The sequence below is a fragment of the Sminthopsis crassicaudata genome, chromosome 3 (assembly GCF_048593235.1).
Source record: "Sminthopsis crassicaudata isolate SCR6 chromosome 3, ASM4859323v1, whole genome shotgun sequence".
Lineage (NCBI taxonomy): Eukaryota > Metazoa > Chordata > Mammalia > Dasyuromorphia > Dasyuridae > Sminthopsis > Sminthopsis crassicaudata.
In genome coordinates this window covers 169,859,157-169,878,344 of record NC_133619.1, presented here as the reverse complement: position 1 = coordinate 169,878,344, position 19,188 = coordinate 169,859,157, and the positions used below count along the sequence as shown (strand labels likewise).

At 35.3% G+C, this 19,188-nt stretch overlaps 1 protein-coding gene across 8 annotated transcripts in view; it reads right to left on the bottom strand.

Annotated features, from left to right (window-relative positions):
- ARHGEF7 (Rho guanine nucleotide exchange factor 7) overlaps positions 1-19,188 on the bottom strand; it is a 329,493-nt gene that overhangs the window by 184,113 nt on the left and 126,192 nt on the right. For all 8 annotated transcript variants that reach the window (XM_074299550.1, XM_074299548.1, XM_074299551.1 and 5 more), the window contains one exon: positions 12,827-13,028. In XM_074299550.1, coding sequence (XP_074155651.1) covers positions 12,827-13,028 — 202 coding nt within the window. The remainder of the gene's footprint in view (positions 1-12,826; positions 13,029-19,188) is intronic.

Sequence of the window (19,188 nt, the reverse complement as noted above, 5' to 3'; positions counted from 1 at the left end):
AATTGGAATTGGATTAGCTCTTCTCTATGTTGAAGAAATCCACTTCCATCAGCATACATCCTGGTACAGTATCATTGTTGAAGTGTATAATGATCTTCTGGTTCTGCTTGTTTCACTCAGCATCAGTTGATGTAAGTCTCTCCAAGCCTCTCTGTATTTCTCCTGTTGGTCATTTCTTATAGAACAATAATATTCCATAACATTCACATACCATAGTTTACCCAACCATTCTCCAATTGATGGACATCCATTCATCTTCCAGCTTCTAGCCACTATGAAAAGGGCTGCCACAAACATTTTGGCACATACAGGACCCTTTCCCTTCTCTAGTAGTTCCTTGGGGTATAAGCCCAGTAGTAGTATGGCTGGGTCAAAGGGTATGCACATTTTGATAACTTTTTGGGCATAATTCCAGATTGCTCTCCAGAATGGTTGGATTCTTTCACAACTCCACCAACAATGCATCAGTGTCCCAGTTTTCCCACAGCCCCTCCAACATTCATCATTATTTGTTCCTGTCATCTTAGCCAATCTGACAGGTGTGTAATGATACCTCAGAGTTGTCTTAATTTGCATTTCTCTGATCAATAGTGATTTGGAACACTCTTTCATATGAGTGGAAATAGTTTTAATTTCATCATCTGAAAATTGTCTGTTCATATCCTTTGACCATTTATCAATTGGAGAATGGCTTGATTTCTTATAAATTAAAGTCAATTCTCTGTATATTTTGGAGATGAGGCCTTTATCAGAACCTTTAACTGTAAAAATTTTTTCCCAATTTGTTACTTCCCTTCTAATCTTGTTTGCATTAGTTTTGTTTGTGCAGAAACTTTTTAATTTGGTGTAATCAAAATTTTCTATTTTGTGACCAATAATGGTCTCTAGTTCTCCCTTGGACACAAACTCCTTCCTCCTCCACAAGTCTGAGAGGTGAACCATCCCATGTTCCTCCAATTTATTTATGATTTCGTTCTTTATGCCTAAATCTTGGACCCATTTTGATCTAATCTTAGTATGTGGTGTTAAATGTGGGTCCATGCCTAGTTTCTGCCATACTAATTTCCAGTTTTCCCAGCAGTTTTTGTCAAATAATGAATTCTTATCCCAAAATTTGGGATCTTTGGGTTTGTCAAAGATTAGATTGCTATTTTTATTCACTATCTTGTCCTGTGAACCTAACCTATGCCACTGATCAACTAGTCTATTTCTTAGCCAATACCAAATGGTTTTGGTGACTGTTGCTTTATAATATAGCTTTAAATCAGGTACACTTAGACCACCTTCCTCTGACTTTTTTTTTCATTAGTTCCCTTGCAATTCTCGACCTTTTATTCTTCCATATGAATTTTGTTGTTATTTTTTCTAGGTCATTAAAATAGTTTCTTGGGAGTCTGATTGGTATAGCACTAAATAAATAGATTAGTTTGGGGAGTATTGTCATCTTTATTATATTCGCTCAGCCTATCCAAGAACACTGAATGTCTTTCCAATTATTTAAATCTGACTTTATTTTTGTGGCAAGTGTTTTGTAATTTTGCTCATATAATTCCTGACTCTCCTTTGGTAGATATATTCCCAAATATTTGATACTATCGACTGTTATTTTGAATGGAATTTCTCTTTGTATCTCTTGCTGTTGGATTGTGTTGGTAATGTATAAAAATCCTGAGGATTTATGTGGATTTATTTTGTATCCTGCGACTTTGCTAAAATTCTGAATTATTTCTAATAACTTTTTAGCAGAGTCTTTGGGGTTCTCTAAGTATACCATCATGTCATCTGCGAAAAGTGACAATTTGATTTCTTCATTTCCTACTCTAATTCCTTGGATCTCTTTCTCGGCTCTTATTGCCAAGGCTAGAGTTTCTAGTACTATATTGAATAGTAATGGTGATAGTGGGCAACCTTGTTTCACTCCTGATCTTACAGGGAAAGGTTCTAATTTATCACCATTACATATGATGTTTACTGAAGGTTTTAAATATATGCTCCTTATTATTTTAAGGAATAGTCCGTTCATTCCTATACTCTCAAGCATTTTTAGTAGGAATGGATGTTGGATTTTATCAAATGCCTTTTCTGCATCTATTGAGATGATCATATGGTTTTTATTAATTTGATTATTAATATGGTCAATTATACTAATAGTTTTCCTAATATTAAACCAGCCCTGCATTCCTGGTATAAATCCCACTTGGTCATAGTGTATTATCCTGGGGATGATTTTCTGAAGTCTATTTGCTAATATCTTATTTAAGATTTTAGCATCAATGTTCATTAAGGAAATTGGTCTATAGTTTTCTTTCTCAGTTTTCGATCTACCTGGTTTAGGTATCAGTACCATGTCTGTGTCATAGAAGGAATTTGGTAGGACTCCTTCAATCCCTATTTTTTCAAATAGTTTACATAGCATTGGAGTTAGTTGTTCTTTAAATGTTTGGTAGAATTCACCTGTAAATCCATCTGGTCCTGGGGACTTTTTCTTAGGGAGTTGGTTAATAGCTTGGTCTATTTTTTTTTCTGAGATGGGACTATTTAGACTACTTACTTCTTCCTCTGTTAATCTGGGCAAGCTATATTTTTGAAGGTATTCTTCCATTTCATTTAAGTTATCGAATTTATCGGCATAAAGTTGAGCAAAGTAGCTCCTAACTATTGTTCTAATTTCCTCTTCATTAGTGGTGAGTTCACCCTTTTCATTTTCAAGACTATCAATTTGCTTTTTCTCTTTCCTTTTTTTAATCAGGTTTACTAAGGGTTTGTCTATTTTGTTGGTTTTTTCATAAAACCAACTCTTAGTTTTATTAATTAATTCAATAGTTTTTTTACTTTCAATTTTATTAATCTCACCTTTTATTTTTTGAATTTCAAGTTTTGTGTTTGTCTGGGGGTTTTTAATTTGTTCCTTTTCTAGCAATTTTAGTTGTAAACCCAATTCGTTGGCCCTCTCTTTCTCTACTTTATGCAAGTAGGCCTGTAGAGATATAAAACTTCCCCTAATTACTGCTTTGGCTGTATCCCACACATTTTGGTATGATGTCTCATTATTGTCATTTTCTTGGGTGAAGTTATTAATTATGTCTATGATTTGCTGTTTTACCCAATCATTCTTTAGTATAAGATTATTTAGTTTCCAATTATTTTTTGGTCTATTTTCCCCTGGCTTTTTATTAAATGTTATTTTGATTGCATTATGGTCTGAAAAGGATGCATTTACTATTTCTGCCTTACTGCATTTGATTTTGAGGTTTTTATGCCCTAGTATATGATCAATTTTTGTATAGGTTCCATGAACTGCTGAGAAGAAAGTATATTCCTTTCTGTCTCCATTTAGCTTTCGCCAAAGATCTATCATATCAAACTTTTCTAGTATTCTATTTACCTCTTTGACTTCTTTCTTATTTATTTTGTGGTTTGATTTATCTAATTCTGATAGTGCAAGGTTGAGATCTCCCGCTATTATAGTTTTGCTATCTATTTCCTCTTGCAGCTCTCTTAATTTCTCTTTTAAGAATTTAGATGCTGCACCACTTGGTGCATACATGTTTAATATTGATACTGCTTCACTATTGATGCTTCCCTTTAGCAGGATATAATGCCCTTCCTTATCTCTTTTAATTAGATCAATTTTTGTTTTTGCTTGATCTGAGATGAGGATGGCTACTCCTGCTTTTTTGGTTTTGCCTGAAGCATAATAGATTCTGCTCCACCCTTTTACTTTTAGTTTGAATGTCTCACCCTGTTTCAGGTGTGTTTCCTGTAAACAACATATAGTAGGATTCTGACTTTTAATCCAGTCTGCTAACTGCTTCCTCTTTATGAGGCAGTTTGCCCCATTCACATTTATGGTTAGAAGGACTAATTCTATATTGCTTGCCATCCTATTAACCCCTGCTTATGCTTTTCCCCTTTCCTTCCCTTTTACCCTCCTATCCAGTATTAAACTGGTAAACACCACTTGCTTTTCACAGCCCTCCCTTTTTAGGATCCCTCCCCCACCTTAAAGATCCTCCCCTTATTTTATCCCTTTTCCTTGAAATTACTGTATTCCCTTCCCCTTAGCTTACTCCTTCCCTTTCACTTTTCAATGAAGTGGAAGAAGTTTCACCATAAATCGAATATGTCTATTGATACACGCTATGTTCATCTCCCTCCTTTCTTTCTCTCAGATATAATAGGTTACCTTTGCCTCTTCATGAGATGTAGTACCACCACTTTATACTTTTTAATGATATAATCTCCTTTCCACCTCTAGTTTCTAAGACAAATTGTACATATGTTCTTTACATATTTTTTTGACAGAAGTATAGTTCTCAAGATTTCTTTTTACCTTTTTTAGAAGTCTCTTGAGTTCTGTATTTGAAGATCAAACCTTTTATGTAGGTCTGGTTTTTTCATCAAAAATAGATGGAATTCATTTATTTCGTTAAATGTCCATCTTCTTCCCTGGACAACGATGCTCATTCTTGCTGCGTAAGTTATTCTTGGCTGCATACCAAGTTCCTTAGCCTTTCGGAATATCATGTTCCAGGCCCTGCGTTCTTTTAATGTGGACGCTGCTAGATCCTGTGTTATCCTTATTGTGGATCCTCCATATCTGAATTGTTTTTTTCTAGCAGCTTCCAATATCTTTTCCTTTGTCTGATGGTTCTTGAACTTGGCCACTATATTTCTTGGCGTTTTGATTTTAGGGTCCCTTTCAGTAGGTGATCGATGAATTTTCTCAATGTCTATTTTACCCTCTGTTTCCAAAACGTCTGGGCAGTTCTCTTTGTTAATTTCCTCGAAAATGGTGTCCAAGCTCTTTTTTTCCTCCCATTTTTCAGGGAGTCCGATTATTCTCAAATTGTCTCTCCTGGATCTGTTTTCCAGGTCTGTTGTCTTTCTAATAAGGTACTTGACAGTCTTTTCAATTGTTTCATTTCTCTGGTTTTGCTTGACTCCCTCTTGGTTTCTCCTTGAGTCATTCATTTCTACTTGTTCCAGTCTAATTTTCAATGATGTGTTTTCTTAGTGAGCTGGAAAAGGTAAACAACTCCAAGGAAAACAGGATTAGAGAGCTGGAAAAAGAAATCAGCTCTCTAAAAAATAAAATGGATACAATGGAAAAAAATTCCATAGAAGATAAAAACTCAATTGGACAATTACAAAGAGATATAAAAAAAGTGAGTGAAGTAAATACCATTTTCTTGTTGCACATTAATTATTACCTTCCGAAGGTATAAGTAACCTGGGTAGATAGACAGTAGTGCTAACAATTTACATTTGCTTCCCAGTGTTCCTTCTCTGGGTATAGTTATTTCTGTCCATCATTGATAAACTGGAAGTGAGTTGGATCTTCTTTATGTTGAAGATTTCCACTTCCATCAGAATACATCCTCATACAGTATTGTTGTTGAAGTGTATAGTGATCTTCTGGTTCTGCTCATTTCACTCAGCAACAGTTGATTTAAGTCTCTCCAAGCCTCTCTGTATTCCTCCTGCTGGTCATTTCTTACAGAGCAATAATATTCCATAACCTTCATATACCACAATTTACCCAACCATTCTCCAATTGATGGACATCCATTCAACTTCCAGTTTCTAGCTACAACAAAAAGACCTGCCACAAACATTTTGGCACATACAGGTCCCTTTCCACTCTTTAGTATTTCTTTGGGATATAATCCCAATAACAGCAATGCTGGATCAAAGGGTATGCTCAGTTTGATAACTTTTGGGGCATAGTTCCAAATTGCTCTCCAGAATGGCTGGATTCTTTCACAACTCCACCAACAATGTATCAGTGTCCCAGTTTTCCCACATCCCCTCCAACATTCATCATTATTTGTTCCTGTCATTTTAGCCAATCTGACAGGTGTGTAGTGGTATCTCAGAGTTGTCTTAATTTGCATTTCTCTGATCAACAGTGATTTGGAACACTCTTTCATATGAGTGGATATAATTTCACTTTCATCATCTGAGAATTGACTGTTCATATCCCTTGACCATTTATCAATTGAAGAATGGTTTGGTTTCCTATAAATCAGGGTCAGTTCTCTATATATTTTGGAAATGAGACCTTTATCAGAACCATTACCTATAAAAATATTTTCCCAATTTGTTACTTTCCTTCTAATCTTGTTTGCATTAGTATTGGTTGTACAGAAACTTTTTAGTTTGATGTAATCAAAATCTTCTATTTTGTGATCAATAATGATCTCTAATTCTCCTCTGGTCATAAATTCCTTCCTCCTCCACAGGTCTGAGAGGTAGACTATTCTCTGTTCCTCTAAACTATTTATGATCTCATTCTTTATGCCTAAATCATGGACCCATTTTGATCTTATCTTGGTATATGATGTTAAGTGTGGGTCCATATCTAATTTCTGCCATACTAATTTCCAGTTTTCCCAACAGTTTCTTCCGAATAATGAATTTTTGTCCCTAATGTTGGTATCTTTGGGTTTGTCAAAGATTAGATTGCTATAGATGTACCCTTTTTTGTTCTTTGTATCTAATCTGTTCCACTGATCTACCGTTCTATTTCTTAGCCAGTACCAAATGGTTTTGGTGACTGCTGCTATATAATATAGCTTTAGATCAGGTACACTTAGACCACCTTCCTCTGACTTTTTTTTTATTAGTTCCCTTGCAATTCTCGACCTTTTATTCTTCCATATGAATTTTGTTGTTATTTTTTCTAGGTCATTAAAATAGTTTCTTGGGAGTCTGACTGGTATAGCACTAAATAAATAGATTAGTTTGGGGAGTATTGTCATCTTTATTATATTCACTCAGCCTATCCAAGAGCACTGAATGTCTTTCCAATTATTTAAATCTGACTTTATTTTTGTGGCAAGTGTTTTGTAATTTTGCTCATATAATTCCTGACTATTCTTTGGTAGATGGATTCCCAAATACTTTATACTCTCAACATTTGTTTGGAATGAAATTTATCTTTGTATCTCTTGCTGTTGCATTTTGTTGGTGATATATAAGAATGCTGAGGATTTATGTGGATTTATTTTGTATCCTGCCACTTTGCTAAAATTCTGAATTATTTCTAATAGCTTTTTAGCAGAGTCTTTGGGGTTCTCTAAGTATACCATCATGTCATCTGCAAAGAGTGATAGTTTGATTTCCTCATTTCCTACTCTAATTCCTTGAATCTCTTTCTTGGCTCTTATTGCCTAGGCTAGCGTTTCTAGTACTATATTGAATAGTAATGGTGATAGTGGGCAACCTTGTTTCACTCCTGATCTTACTGGGAAAGGTTGCAGTTTATTTCTATTGCATATTATGCTTATTGAAGGTCTTAAATATATGCTCCTGATTATTCTAAGGAATTGTCCATTTATTCCTATACTCTCAAGAGTTTTTAGTAGGAATGGATGTTGGATTTTGTCAAATGCTTTTTCTGCATCTATTGAGATGATCATATGGTTTTTATTAATTTGATTATTAATATGGTCAATTATACTAATAGTTTTTCTAATATTAAACCAGCCCTGCATTCCTGGTATAAATCCTACTTGATCATAGTGTATTATCCTGGGGATGATTTTCTGAAGTCTTTTTGCTAATATCTTATTTAAGATTTTAGCATCAATATTCATTAAGGAAATTGGTCTATAGTTTTCTTTCTCAGTTTTCGATCTACCTGGTTTAGGTATTAGTACCATGTCTGTGTCATAAAAGGAGTTTGGTAGGACTCCTTCAATCCCTATTTTTTCAAATAGTTTATATAGCATTGGGGCTAATTGTTCTTTAAATGTTTGGTAGAATTCACATGTAAATCCATCTGGTCCAGGGGATTTTTTCCTGGGGAGTTGATTAATAGCTTGTTCTATTTCTTTTTCTGAAATGGGACTATTTAAGCAATTTATTTCCTCCTCTGTTAATCTAGGAAGCCTATATTTTTGGAGGAAGTCATCCATTTCACTTAAGTTATCAAATTTATTGGCATAAAGTTGGGCAAAGTAACTCCTTATTATTTCTCTAATTTCTTCTTCATTGATGGAAAGATCCCTCTTTTCATTTGTAAGACTATCAATTTGATTTTCCTCTTTCTTTTTTTTGATCAAATTTACCAAAGGTTTATCTATTTTATTGGCTTTTTCATAAAACCAACTCTTGGTTTTATTTATTAATTCAATAGTTTTTTTACTTTCAATATTATTGATTTCTCTGTTTAATTTTTGTATTTCAAGTTTAATTTTTGGTTGGGGGTTTTTAATTTGGTCTTTTTCTAGCCTTTTAAGTTGCAAGCCCAATTCGTTAATCTCTTTCTCTATTTTCTTCAAATAAGCCTCAAAGATATAAAATTTCCCCTTATTACTGCTTTAGCTGCATCCCACAGATTTTGGTAATGATGTCTCATCATTGTCATTATCTTGGGTGAAATTATTAATTTTTTCTATAATTTCCTCTTTCACCCAGTCATTCTTTAAGATGAGATTATTCAGTTTCCAATTACTTTTTGGTCTATTTATCCCTAACTTTTTACTGAATGTAGCTTTTATTGCATTGTGGTCTGAGAAGAAGGCATTTATTATTTCTGCCTTCCTACATTTAATTTTGAGATCTTTATGTCCTAATATATGGTCAATTTTTGTATAGGATCCATGAACTGCTGAGAAGAAAGTATATTCCTTTCTATTGCCATTCAGTTTTCTCCAAAGGTCTATCATACCTAGTTTTTCTAATGTTCTATTTACTTTTTTAAGTTCTTTCTTGTTTGTTTTGTGGTTTGATTTGTCTAAATCTGAGAGTGCAAGGTTGAGATCTCCCACTATTACAGTTTTACTGTCTATTTCTTCTTGCAACTCTCTTAACTTTTCCTTTAGAAAGTTAGATGCTATACCACTTGGTGCATATATGTTTAGTATCGATATGGCTTCATTATTTATGCTACCTTTCAGCAGGATATAGTTTCCTTCCTTATCTCTTTTAATTAGATCAACTTCTGCTTTTGCCTGATCTGAGATAAGGATAGCTATCCCTGCTTTTTTGGCTTTACCTGAAGCATAATAGATTCTGCTCCAACCTTTTACCTTTACTCTATATGTATCTCCCTGCTTTAAGTGTGTTTCCTGTAAACAACATATTGTAGGGTTCTGATTTTTGATCCAGTCTGCTATCCGTCTCCATTTGATGGGAGCGTTCATCCCATTCACATTTACAGTTAAAATTACTAATTCTGTATTTCCTGCCATCATGTTATCCCCAGATTATGCTTTTTCCCTTGACCCCCCTGAACCCCTTCCCCAATATTTAATTTATAGACCCCCCTTGTGACGCACAGCCCTCCCTTTTTTTTTCAGTATCCCTCCCCCCTCGTCCCTTCCCTTATTCTCCTTTTCCTTTTCCCTTTTCCTCTCCCCCCTTTTAATGAGGTGAGAGAGAATTCTCTGAAAAACAAATATGACAATTATTTACTCTTTGAGCCTCTTCTGATGAGAGTAAGATTTACAAATGATTCTCCCCCTCTCTAAATTCCCTCAGATATGGTGTATTTTCTATGCCTCTTCCTGGGATGTAGTTTCCCTCTTTTTATCACACCCTCCCCTTTTTCTGATACTACCCCCTTCCCTTTACTACACCCCCTCCTTTTTTTTTCTTTTATATCAGTAAAATCAAATTATCCATGCGTACTTTCTATATACCCACAACAGAGTTACAGTTCTCAAGGGTTCTGTGTACCTTTTTCTCTTTCTCTTCAGTCTTGTGGATGTAGATCAAATTTTTTGTTGAAGTCTGGTTTTTTTCTTAGAAACATATGGAATTCCTCTATTTCATTGAATGACCATCTTCTTCCATGGAAAAAGATGCTAAACTTAGCTGGGTAGTTTATTCTTGGTTGCAATCCTTGATCTTTTGCCTTTCGGAATATCAGGTTCCAGGCCCTTCTAACTTTTAATGTGGAGGCAGCCAGTTCTTGGGTGACCCTTATTGTGGCACCTTGGTATTTAAATTGTTTTTTTCTAGCTACTTGCAGGATTTTCTCCTTTGTGTGGTAATTCTGCAGCTTAGCCACAATATTCCGTGGTGTTCTTTTTTTAGGGTCTATTTCAGAAGGAGTTGGATGAATTCTTTCAACATCTACTTTCCCCTCTGTTTCTATTATCTCTGGACAGTTCTGTTGATAATTTCCTGTAAAATAGAATCTAGGCTCTTTTTTTGGTCATAGTTTTCGGGAAGTCCAATGATCCACAGATTATCTCTCCTAGATCTATTTTCCAGGTCTATAGATTTTCCCAGTAAGTATTTGACGTTGTTCTCCAACTTCTCATTTTTTTTGTTTTGTTTGACTGATTCTTGGGTTCTCTGTGAATCATTCATTTCTATTTGTTCCATCCTGACTTTTAAGGAGTTATTTTCTTCATTCACATTTTTCATTTCTTTTTGTATATGCCCAATTGAGTTTTTAAATGAATTATTTTGCTCTATTGAATTTTTTTCCATTTCCCTAATTTTTTTTTTTGAGAATTATTTTCTTTTTCCAATTCAGAAATCCTATTTTCTTGGGACTTTTTTATCTTCTCCAATTCAGAAATCCTATTTTCCTGTGATTTTTTTTTACCTTTTCTAATTCACTAATTTTGTTTCCCCGCATCTCCTGTGAATTCTTTATTTTTTTCCAACTCCAATTTCAGGACGTTGTTATTCTCTATCATAGCTTCCCTTTCCTTTCCCCATTTTTCTTCAAGCTTTCTTAACTTTTTAATAGTCTCATCTAGGAGAGAGTTATGTGATGGGGGGCAGGAATCGGTCCCCTTTAGGTTGTTATCTGCTGACTCTCTGCTGTTAACTTCCTTGGGGTTGGATACCCGCTCTTTCTCTGTGTAGAAGGAATCTATGGTTTTTCTGGGCTTCTTACTCATACTTGAAAAATCTTTTGGGGTCTGTCCCTGGGGTAGGAAATTATTTATTTACTTCTTTACCAGCTTCCTCCCAGACTGGATGGATGCAGCGGCCCCTGTGCCTGAGCTAAGAGAGAGCTCTGGGAGAGAGTTCCCCACCCCCTCCCTGGAAGTGCCTCAGAGGTGACCAGCACTGCTGTGCCCTGAGGGCGCTGTGTTTAGCGGCTTCCCTGAGACTGAACGACTCAAAGCCTAGCCTACGCGTTCCGGTGGGGCGTGGATGTTAGCAGCAGGTGACGTGAAAAGCCCCTGCGCTCAAACTGGAAGTGTCTGCCAGAAACCGCAGTCCCTAGTTCAAAGGTTCCGCTTCTCTGGGACTTCCGTTCCACAGCCTCCAGCCAGCAGAGCCAGGCACTATGAGTTACCGCCCCGCCCACTCTTCAATCTCTTAACTACCCCGAGGCGAAAGCCTGGATTGCCTATGTCCAGGTGCCGAGATCTGCTGAGTCACCCCTGGGATCCGGGAAGATCCAATCTAGTTTTAAATTTTAAAGTGGCTTATATTTCTCTTCTGAACTGCTGTTTTATAAGCAGAGAAGAGCTAACAGCCTGTACCAGATTCTTTTATGTCAGTGGATTCTCTGATCCCAGAGCCCTCCCCAGCACGAACTGTGCAGTGTGCCACTACTCTACCATCTGCGCTGGCCTCTCTTCTTCCTCCCCTGGGAGCTGACCTTTCCTGCTGAAACTCCAGATTCTCTTCAGCTGGTAAGTCCTGCTTCCAGTCCTTTTGGATTCTATCAGTCCAACGCTATTTCTGAGGCTGATTAAATCTAGTTGGTTGTGAGGGAAGAAAGGAGCTTACACAGTGGTGTGTATCTTCTCCGCCATCTTGGCTCCGCCCCCCTACATTGCTTCATTTTATGTTGTCTTCTGTGTCTTATGTCATGCAATTTATCTGCAGGTATTTTCTACTTCAGCCACAAGGGAAATTTATTAGTCATGTCCTCTTGAATGAGTGAAGACCATTTTTCTACCCCTTTGCCATTATTCATCCCTTTGGAATGCCTCCTTTTCTTCAACTGCTACATTTCTATCCATTAAAAAAAAAAAAAAAAAAAAAAACTCAAAGGCCACTTCCCTTCAGGAAGCCTTCCTTGATATCCCAAGTCAGTAATAACCTTTACCCCCTTCAGTGTGTATGCAACACTTAGCTTACATACTGGGTATGACTTTGAATTACAACTAATTGTGAATATTATCATATCATATCCTCCTATTAGTCCATGCAACTGTGTATTACTTTTTACTATACTTATAGCAGTATTTCAATATAATTGGTTTTCTTTTAAACCTGTGCTTTGGATTTTATGCATTTAACAATATTCTGTGAATAAGTGCAGAAGTTTCACCACAATGTTAAAGTGGGCCATTTATGATTTTTTTTTTTTTTTTAAGGTGAAGAAATACAAAAAGACCAGAAAACTGACAATGTCTTATCTAAACTTGATTATCTTATCCTGGACCTGCCACATTGTTCTGGACCTAATTTAATAAACATGTTAAATTATAAAAGCAATAAGGAATTCCTACAGACTTCTAATGGATATAATGATTAAAGATATGTCTAGGAATGTGGATCAATTAGAAAAAGTAAAAGTAAAGAATTTCCCCATCTTGAAAAAATGTAGTTTTGGAATACATATATATTTTTACATCTTACTATTATGATAATATCTCATTTTTATGTGTTGTTTTTTTTTAGTTCTGCAGCCTGTGCACTAATAAGGTACAATAAATCCACACACTCCCCCAAAACAAAACAAAAAACCCTAGAAGATAAATAGAACAATAATAGTAAAATTATTCAAACAGCAGAAAAATGTTAGTAGCAAATTTAGGTAATTATATCCTAGTGTTCTTCTGTTCCTCTTTAAGAAAATGGCAATTCTACAAATATGAAAATCTCAAACACTTACCATTTGACTTGATTTCTCGTACATAGTTGCTAGGGAACCAGCCTGTTTTGCCATTGTGAGTACCCTCCCACCAGCCACCTTCTTCTACTCTTGTGACATGGATGATGTCCCCTTTTGTAAAAGAAAGTTCATCTTCATTTGTTTGCTGGAAATTGAATTTTGCTCTCACCACCAGTTGATGGTTGCTATTATCCGTCATGTCCTAAAATGAAAGAACATAAGAAAAAATTTATTTTCTCATGAAACTAATCCATCTATCACCCAAAGACAAAGCAAATTGAAATGAATCCTATTTTAAACTGTGCAAATAGAACGTTATATTTTTATCTTACTTTGTAACCAGACTGATGTCAAAAAAAAAAAAAAAAATCATTGTATCATAAATCTGGAAACAACTTCGGACCAACACATTTGTTTTATAGGTAAGGAAACTGAGGCCAAGTAAAAGGGTTGGAATTAAAATAGAATTTCAGCCAAGCTGCTCTGGCTCCAAATAGTGTTCAAATAGTGTTATTCTTAAAAAAGAAATTTTATTTAAAAATAAAAACTGTTAATAAGTACATGTGGCCAGATTTTTTTTTGAAAGTATTCCTCTGGGGCAGCTAGGTGGCGCAGTAGATAGAGCACCAGCCCTGAATTCAGCAGGACCGGAGTTCAAATCTGATCTCAGACACTAAACACTTCCTAGCTGTGTGACCCTGGGCAAATCACTTAACCCCAGCCTGGGTGGAGAGACGGGAGAGGGGGAGGGGGGAAGAAAGTATTCCTCTAATTAGGAGTTCTTTGTTTTTAAATTTCAATGTAGTAAGAATTTAATGTGACCACAATTACTTAATGGTTCTTTTGAGTTTGTTTTTAATTGTTTCTAATCAAACTTATACTACTATTTTCTTCAAAGTTTTACATGATACTTTCTAAAAGATAATGACATTGACAATTGTCCAGGAAAATTATAGTATTTTGATGAGCTCAGGATTTCATGGGTGTGGGCATCTCTTCATAATAAATTCCACTTACAGAAAAAAAAGATAAAGTTTAAGCCATATGACTGACCAGTCATTCCAATAAACAAAACAGCAGAAAAATAAATTGGATCAATGTAGAACCCAGCTATCTGTTATTTTTCATCCTCAATACATAACCAATCTACTTCCTTTTCAGGTCATACATATTCTCAAGGCGTTCCATACTACTTCCCACATGAAAATCATCCTTGTTAGTTGGAACTTTAGATCTACAAGATCTTGCTGTCCTGTGGCTACACAGCAACAGCAAGGTGTGGCAACAAGTAATTTGAGTCATTGAAAGCATCATGCAAGGCCTCAAAAGAGATATGTTTGTACCTTTTTATATTTGACTCTGTATTTAGCTCGTTTTTTTGCTTTAGTAACTAGCTAAGATAAACACATAGATAGAATAAATCAATAATCTATCCATCTAGCTTTATTTGTAAATCTTGGCAATATGTGCTCTTCATTCATTTTGTTTTTCCATGTGGGTGGTTGGGCCAATATCTTTAACACCACTAATAACTGATGAACACAAAGAACTACTGAACGAAGTTGGTATCTTTTATAATTTTACCATACATGTTTAAGATCCCTTTTGAGGAATCATCAGAATGAATATCAACTTTTTTACAATACAACAAATATTAGGCCCTATAGGATATTTTACCTTCTACACCTTTCATTCAGCTGTGATGGCAAAAAAATGTATTTTGTTGTAGTAGCTGATGAAAATCTGTATTCCCTTCTCATGTTTTCATAACAAATTTTTCAATATATGTAAGAGTATTCAAATATCAATTTTATAGAGAGAAGAAATAAGACATGTGAGTAGGCATTTGCTGATTATGTCTTAGTCACAATTTTTCTGTAAACAATCTTTTCTATCTTACAATCTTCCCTTCTCTAGGAATTCTTCTAAGTTGATTCATAAGGGTCTTTAAAGCAGACCTCACCAAAAGATTTTTCTACGTATTGGTCATTTTAAGCTACCCTTCAGAGTTTTATCTTAAGATCACTACTACTTCCTCACATAATATATCTAATCCCAGAATGATGAAGTCGAATGATGAAAATACTATAAAAATGACAGATTATTCATTTCTCCTTTATGATAAAGTATTATCTACAAATTCCTTCAAGTTAATCAAATTTAGTCTATACCAAATGACAAAATCACTAAAGATAAAAAATGTTTTCCTGACCTTTTTTCCCTTGTTCTTATGCAAATCAGCCTCCTCTGTAATGTTACAACAAGACATATTCTAAACCAATATTGCTCTTTGCTATTACAGGTTTTCACTTGTAAAATATTTGTTGATTGGAGTGGTTTCTGCCTTCTTTCAGTTATTCTTTTAGTCTTCTTGTCATGGCAACATGTATTTGTTAACATTGTGTTTGTATTTGTTAAACTTACTCTAAAAATTGTGACAATCACTTCCCATTGTTCATATTACACAAATTATTTAAATACGTTGGGTTTGAGGTACTACAACACCATAAAATGCCTTCACATCTTTATCTTTTCTTCTAATTTGCTCTAACCAGTTCATGCTTTGACTGAACATGTTCCAAAAACGTCTACAAAAAAAAATTACATCTGTAAACAAGTTGTTCCCATCTAACAAAAAGAAAATGATACAGTGAGGAAAAGCATCAAATTTGGAGCCAGAGGGATTAATTCTTTATTAAAATTATGTTATTTGCAAGTCACTTTACCTCTGAGGACCTCAGTTTTCTTACCTTTAAAGTAAAGGTTATCCTTCCACGCGAAATACTCTATCTTGCATTTAACTATCTAATATTTATTATTATTTATTCATACACATTTATAGTATATGTCATCTCCCCCAATGAAATTTAAGCTCCTTGTAAATACTGTTTGCCTGTAATTTTATTCCCTCTATAAAGCACATAGTAGATATTCAATGAACTACTGAATGTTGAGAGTTCTTTCCTGTTAGGATTCTTACAAGGTGCTAAATCACTAGAATGGATACAATTATCTAATTTAGCTTGGTACTTAACAATTCTCTAGTTCAGTAATGTATTTACTAGAATTCCATGAGATTCACACCTTTAACAGAACCTACTTTTAAGGAGTTCCCACAAGCCAAGGGAGGACCCACAAGCCCATTCTCTGGGAGGATATAAAAAGCCAGAATTCAGTCAAGGAGAGGACTTCCAGGGAGAACTTCAGAGAAGAGGACTTCAGGAGATTCAGGGGCAAAGAGGACTTTGGGAGATTCAGAACTAGGGATTGACTTCTGGGAGATTCATAAGGCAGAAACCCACAATCCCACATTCTTGGAGTAAGAGTCAGATTCATTCCCACGTCTACTTTCATGCTGGCTGGAGAGATTGGGAGGATGAGAGGCTGAAGCTGGCTTGAGACATTCTGACAAGAGCTCATCGGGGAACCAAGGAGAGAGATAGGCCTCTATTGAAGCTAGCTGGACCCCAGGAAAAGATTCAAGACTTTGAAGGACACAATAAAGGATCCGGACTTTAACTCCTGGCTGCATTTTGGGATTATTGAACTGAACTGAAGCCAAGGCTGCCTCCAGAAGTTCCCCAAGAAATCTGTTCCCAGTGAAGGATTATAATTTAGAGAAACAGAACATTATAATTCCCAGTTCTAAATGCTAGAATGTTAAGATAATAAATTTAAATTTTTACAATGTTCAGTATTCACTTTATCAAGTACCTTCTTGTACTCTTCTTGAAAAATATATTAATGACTTGCAAACAGGATGTTTCAGGTTCACATTATGGAATTTGGGTCCCTTTAATTTTCTTGTTCAGAAACCATATTTCTTTTCGTTATGGTCTTTATCATTCTCCCTTGTACCTAACTTTTCATTATTAAAGTCACAGAATATTATATTGACTTAGTTTGGAGGTCCTTATGATTGTAATCAGAGAATTTATCAAGTTAATAGGAACACCAATGGAAGGGAGTTTCACAGAGATTGCACTTTCATAAGGTAGCACAAGTAATACATGGCAGAAGCAAGGCTGAGAAATCAAATCTCCAATCTGAGCCTCTTTCCACTGTACCATAATGTTTATTCTCTATAAAGACAACTGGTTCAAAAACTTAAAGTATATCCTTGGTGGTCCATTTAAATGTATTCACCCTTCCTTAAGAGGAAAAACTGTATGATAATTATATTTATGTGCCGAATACTTAATTCAAATTTTGGTATCTCATAGGATATGAGATACTGTAAACAAAAATAATTGTTTACTGACTGACTACACTGATCCAAGGTATTATAAACATATATAATAGTTACCTTTGAGCACATGCATCTCTGAGGAGAAGTTGTGAACTAATCTTCTATTTAACTGTAAATTCTTTAAGAATTCTGGTTTTATTTATAGCAAAAATATCAATAATAAAATAACTGAGCTCTTTTAATAGAGTAACAACTTCTTTCTTGTTGGACAAATAATTAACATTAAGATTATGAATAATTTTTAAAACTTTGTGTGATTCCCAGCAAAAGAACTCTGGGAGATGACTATGAACCACTCCCTCTATTTTTGTCCACCTGCATTTTGGATTTCCTTCACAGGCTAATTGTACACTATTTCAAAGTCTGATTCTTTTTGTACAGCAAAACAACATGTATACATATATTGTACTTAATTTATACTTTAACATACTTAACATGTATTGGTCAACCTGCCATGGGGGAGGGGCGGGGGGAAGGAGGGAAAAATTAGAATAAAAGGTTTGGCAATTGCCAATGTTGTAAAATTACCCATGCATATATCTGGTAAATAAAAATTATTAAATTTAAAAAAAAACTGATTTCTCAGCATCCTCTGCCTGATTATGTATCTCTATCACTGTCACTGGGAAAGAAGCTGCAAAGTTTTGATAAATAGGAAATTAGTCTAATCTTTGTATCCCCTAATAAAAAGATTCACCTGCTGATTGACAACATTCTAGTACTGAGGGACAACAGGTTATTCTATTCAAATTATCAGGAAATACATTAATACCAGGATGGTTAATCATTAATCAGGAACATTTTCATAGATGTTTTTCATAATAAATTCGCAGATGCTCTGGATAATATTCAAGAGTAAGAAGGTCTGGAGGAAAAAGTATTGATATTTCAGACAAAATAGTTTTAGATTCAAATCCTGGCTTAAGCATGTTCTACCTATTTGGCCTTTGTCTAGTCATCTTACTTCTCTGGGCTTTAGTTCCTCATTGAGTCTAAATTACTTCTAAAGGCCCTGCTAGCTCTAAATCTATGATGCTATCATTTTATGCAAATACTCTTAAAGACATTTTCCACTGAAATTTCTCTTGTGCCTCTAGTTTAACTATGAATGAAAGAGGATGAAGAACATAGAATCTTCTTCAATTTGCCTAATTTTTCTCTACAAAAATATCACATCTACTTAAAATTTTCTCTATTAAAAACTTAGCCTTCAAAGAGGATTGTGCGAAGAATTCAGAGTAGGTCAGAAAATTTCAAATATTCTAGATTTTCCCCCACAAACAAAACAAAATTGCACCTCAAGGTGAACTTAGATCCGTGAAAAACAAGTGAGATTTGGGACACAACAGAGATCCTACTAGTACAACCTGAGAAGCCCTCAAAAAAGACCCCAGAATTGAAGATTAACTGGTGAAGCATGAAGTGTAACACCTCCAGGCTAGCTCTCTAGAAACAGTCCCTGGGGAGCCCTGGGGCTACCTGGGTTAGAAGAGAACCTCAGCCATAACCACAGGGAACTCCTGGACAGCATGGGGAGCCTGAGAAGACTCTACTGATAAGGAACACCAGGCCCAACTGTACTACTGAGACACAGCTCTAGGCTAGAAAGAACCAGTGAGCCCAGACACAGTGGAGCAGAGAAGCTGCTAGCTCTGAGCACTTACAGGATTGTGGCATTCTTGGTTTAGGGTTCCAGGTCAAAGAGAAGAAGTGAAGGAAAACTTGAAGCCAGAGGTACCATCCTCCTAACCCCAGGACTATTATTATTTTGTTTTAAAGAGCATGCAAAGGAGAAAGAATCCAATCATAGAAAGTTGCTATCCTACCCCCAAAGAATAATGTTATGTGACTACCTGCCTTAAAAAAAGGAATTTGTAGAACTCAAAAAAAAAGATTTTTAAAATCAAGAGAGACTGAGGAAAAACTTTAAAAAGAAAAATAAGAACAATCCAAGAAAAAGATTACCAAAAAAATAATAATGTCAACCAACTAAGAAAAGGGGATCCACAATTCTGATGGATGAGGCCCTCTCCAACAATGAGATGAGCCAAATCAGTTCCAATAGAGCAATTATGAAATGAACCAGCTATACCCAGCAAAAGAACTCTGGGAG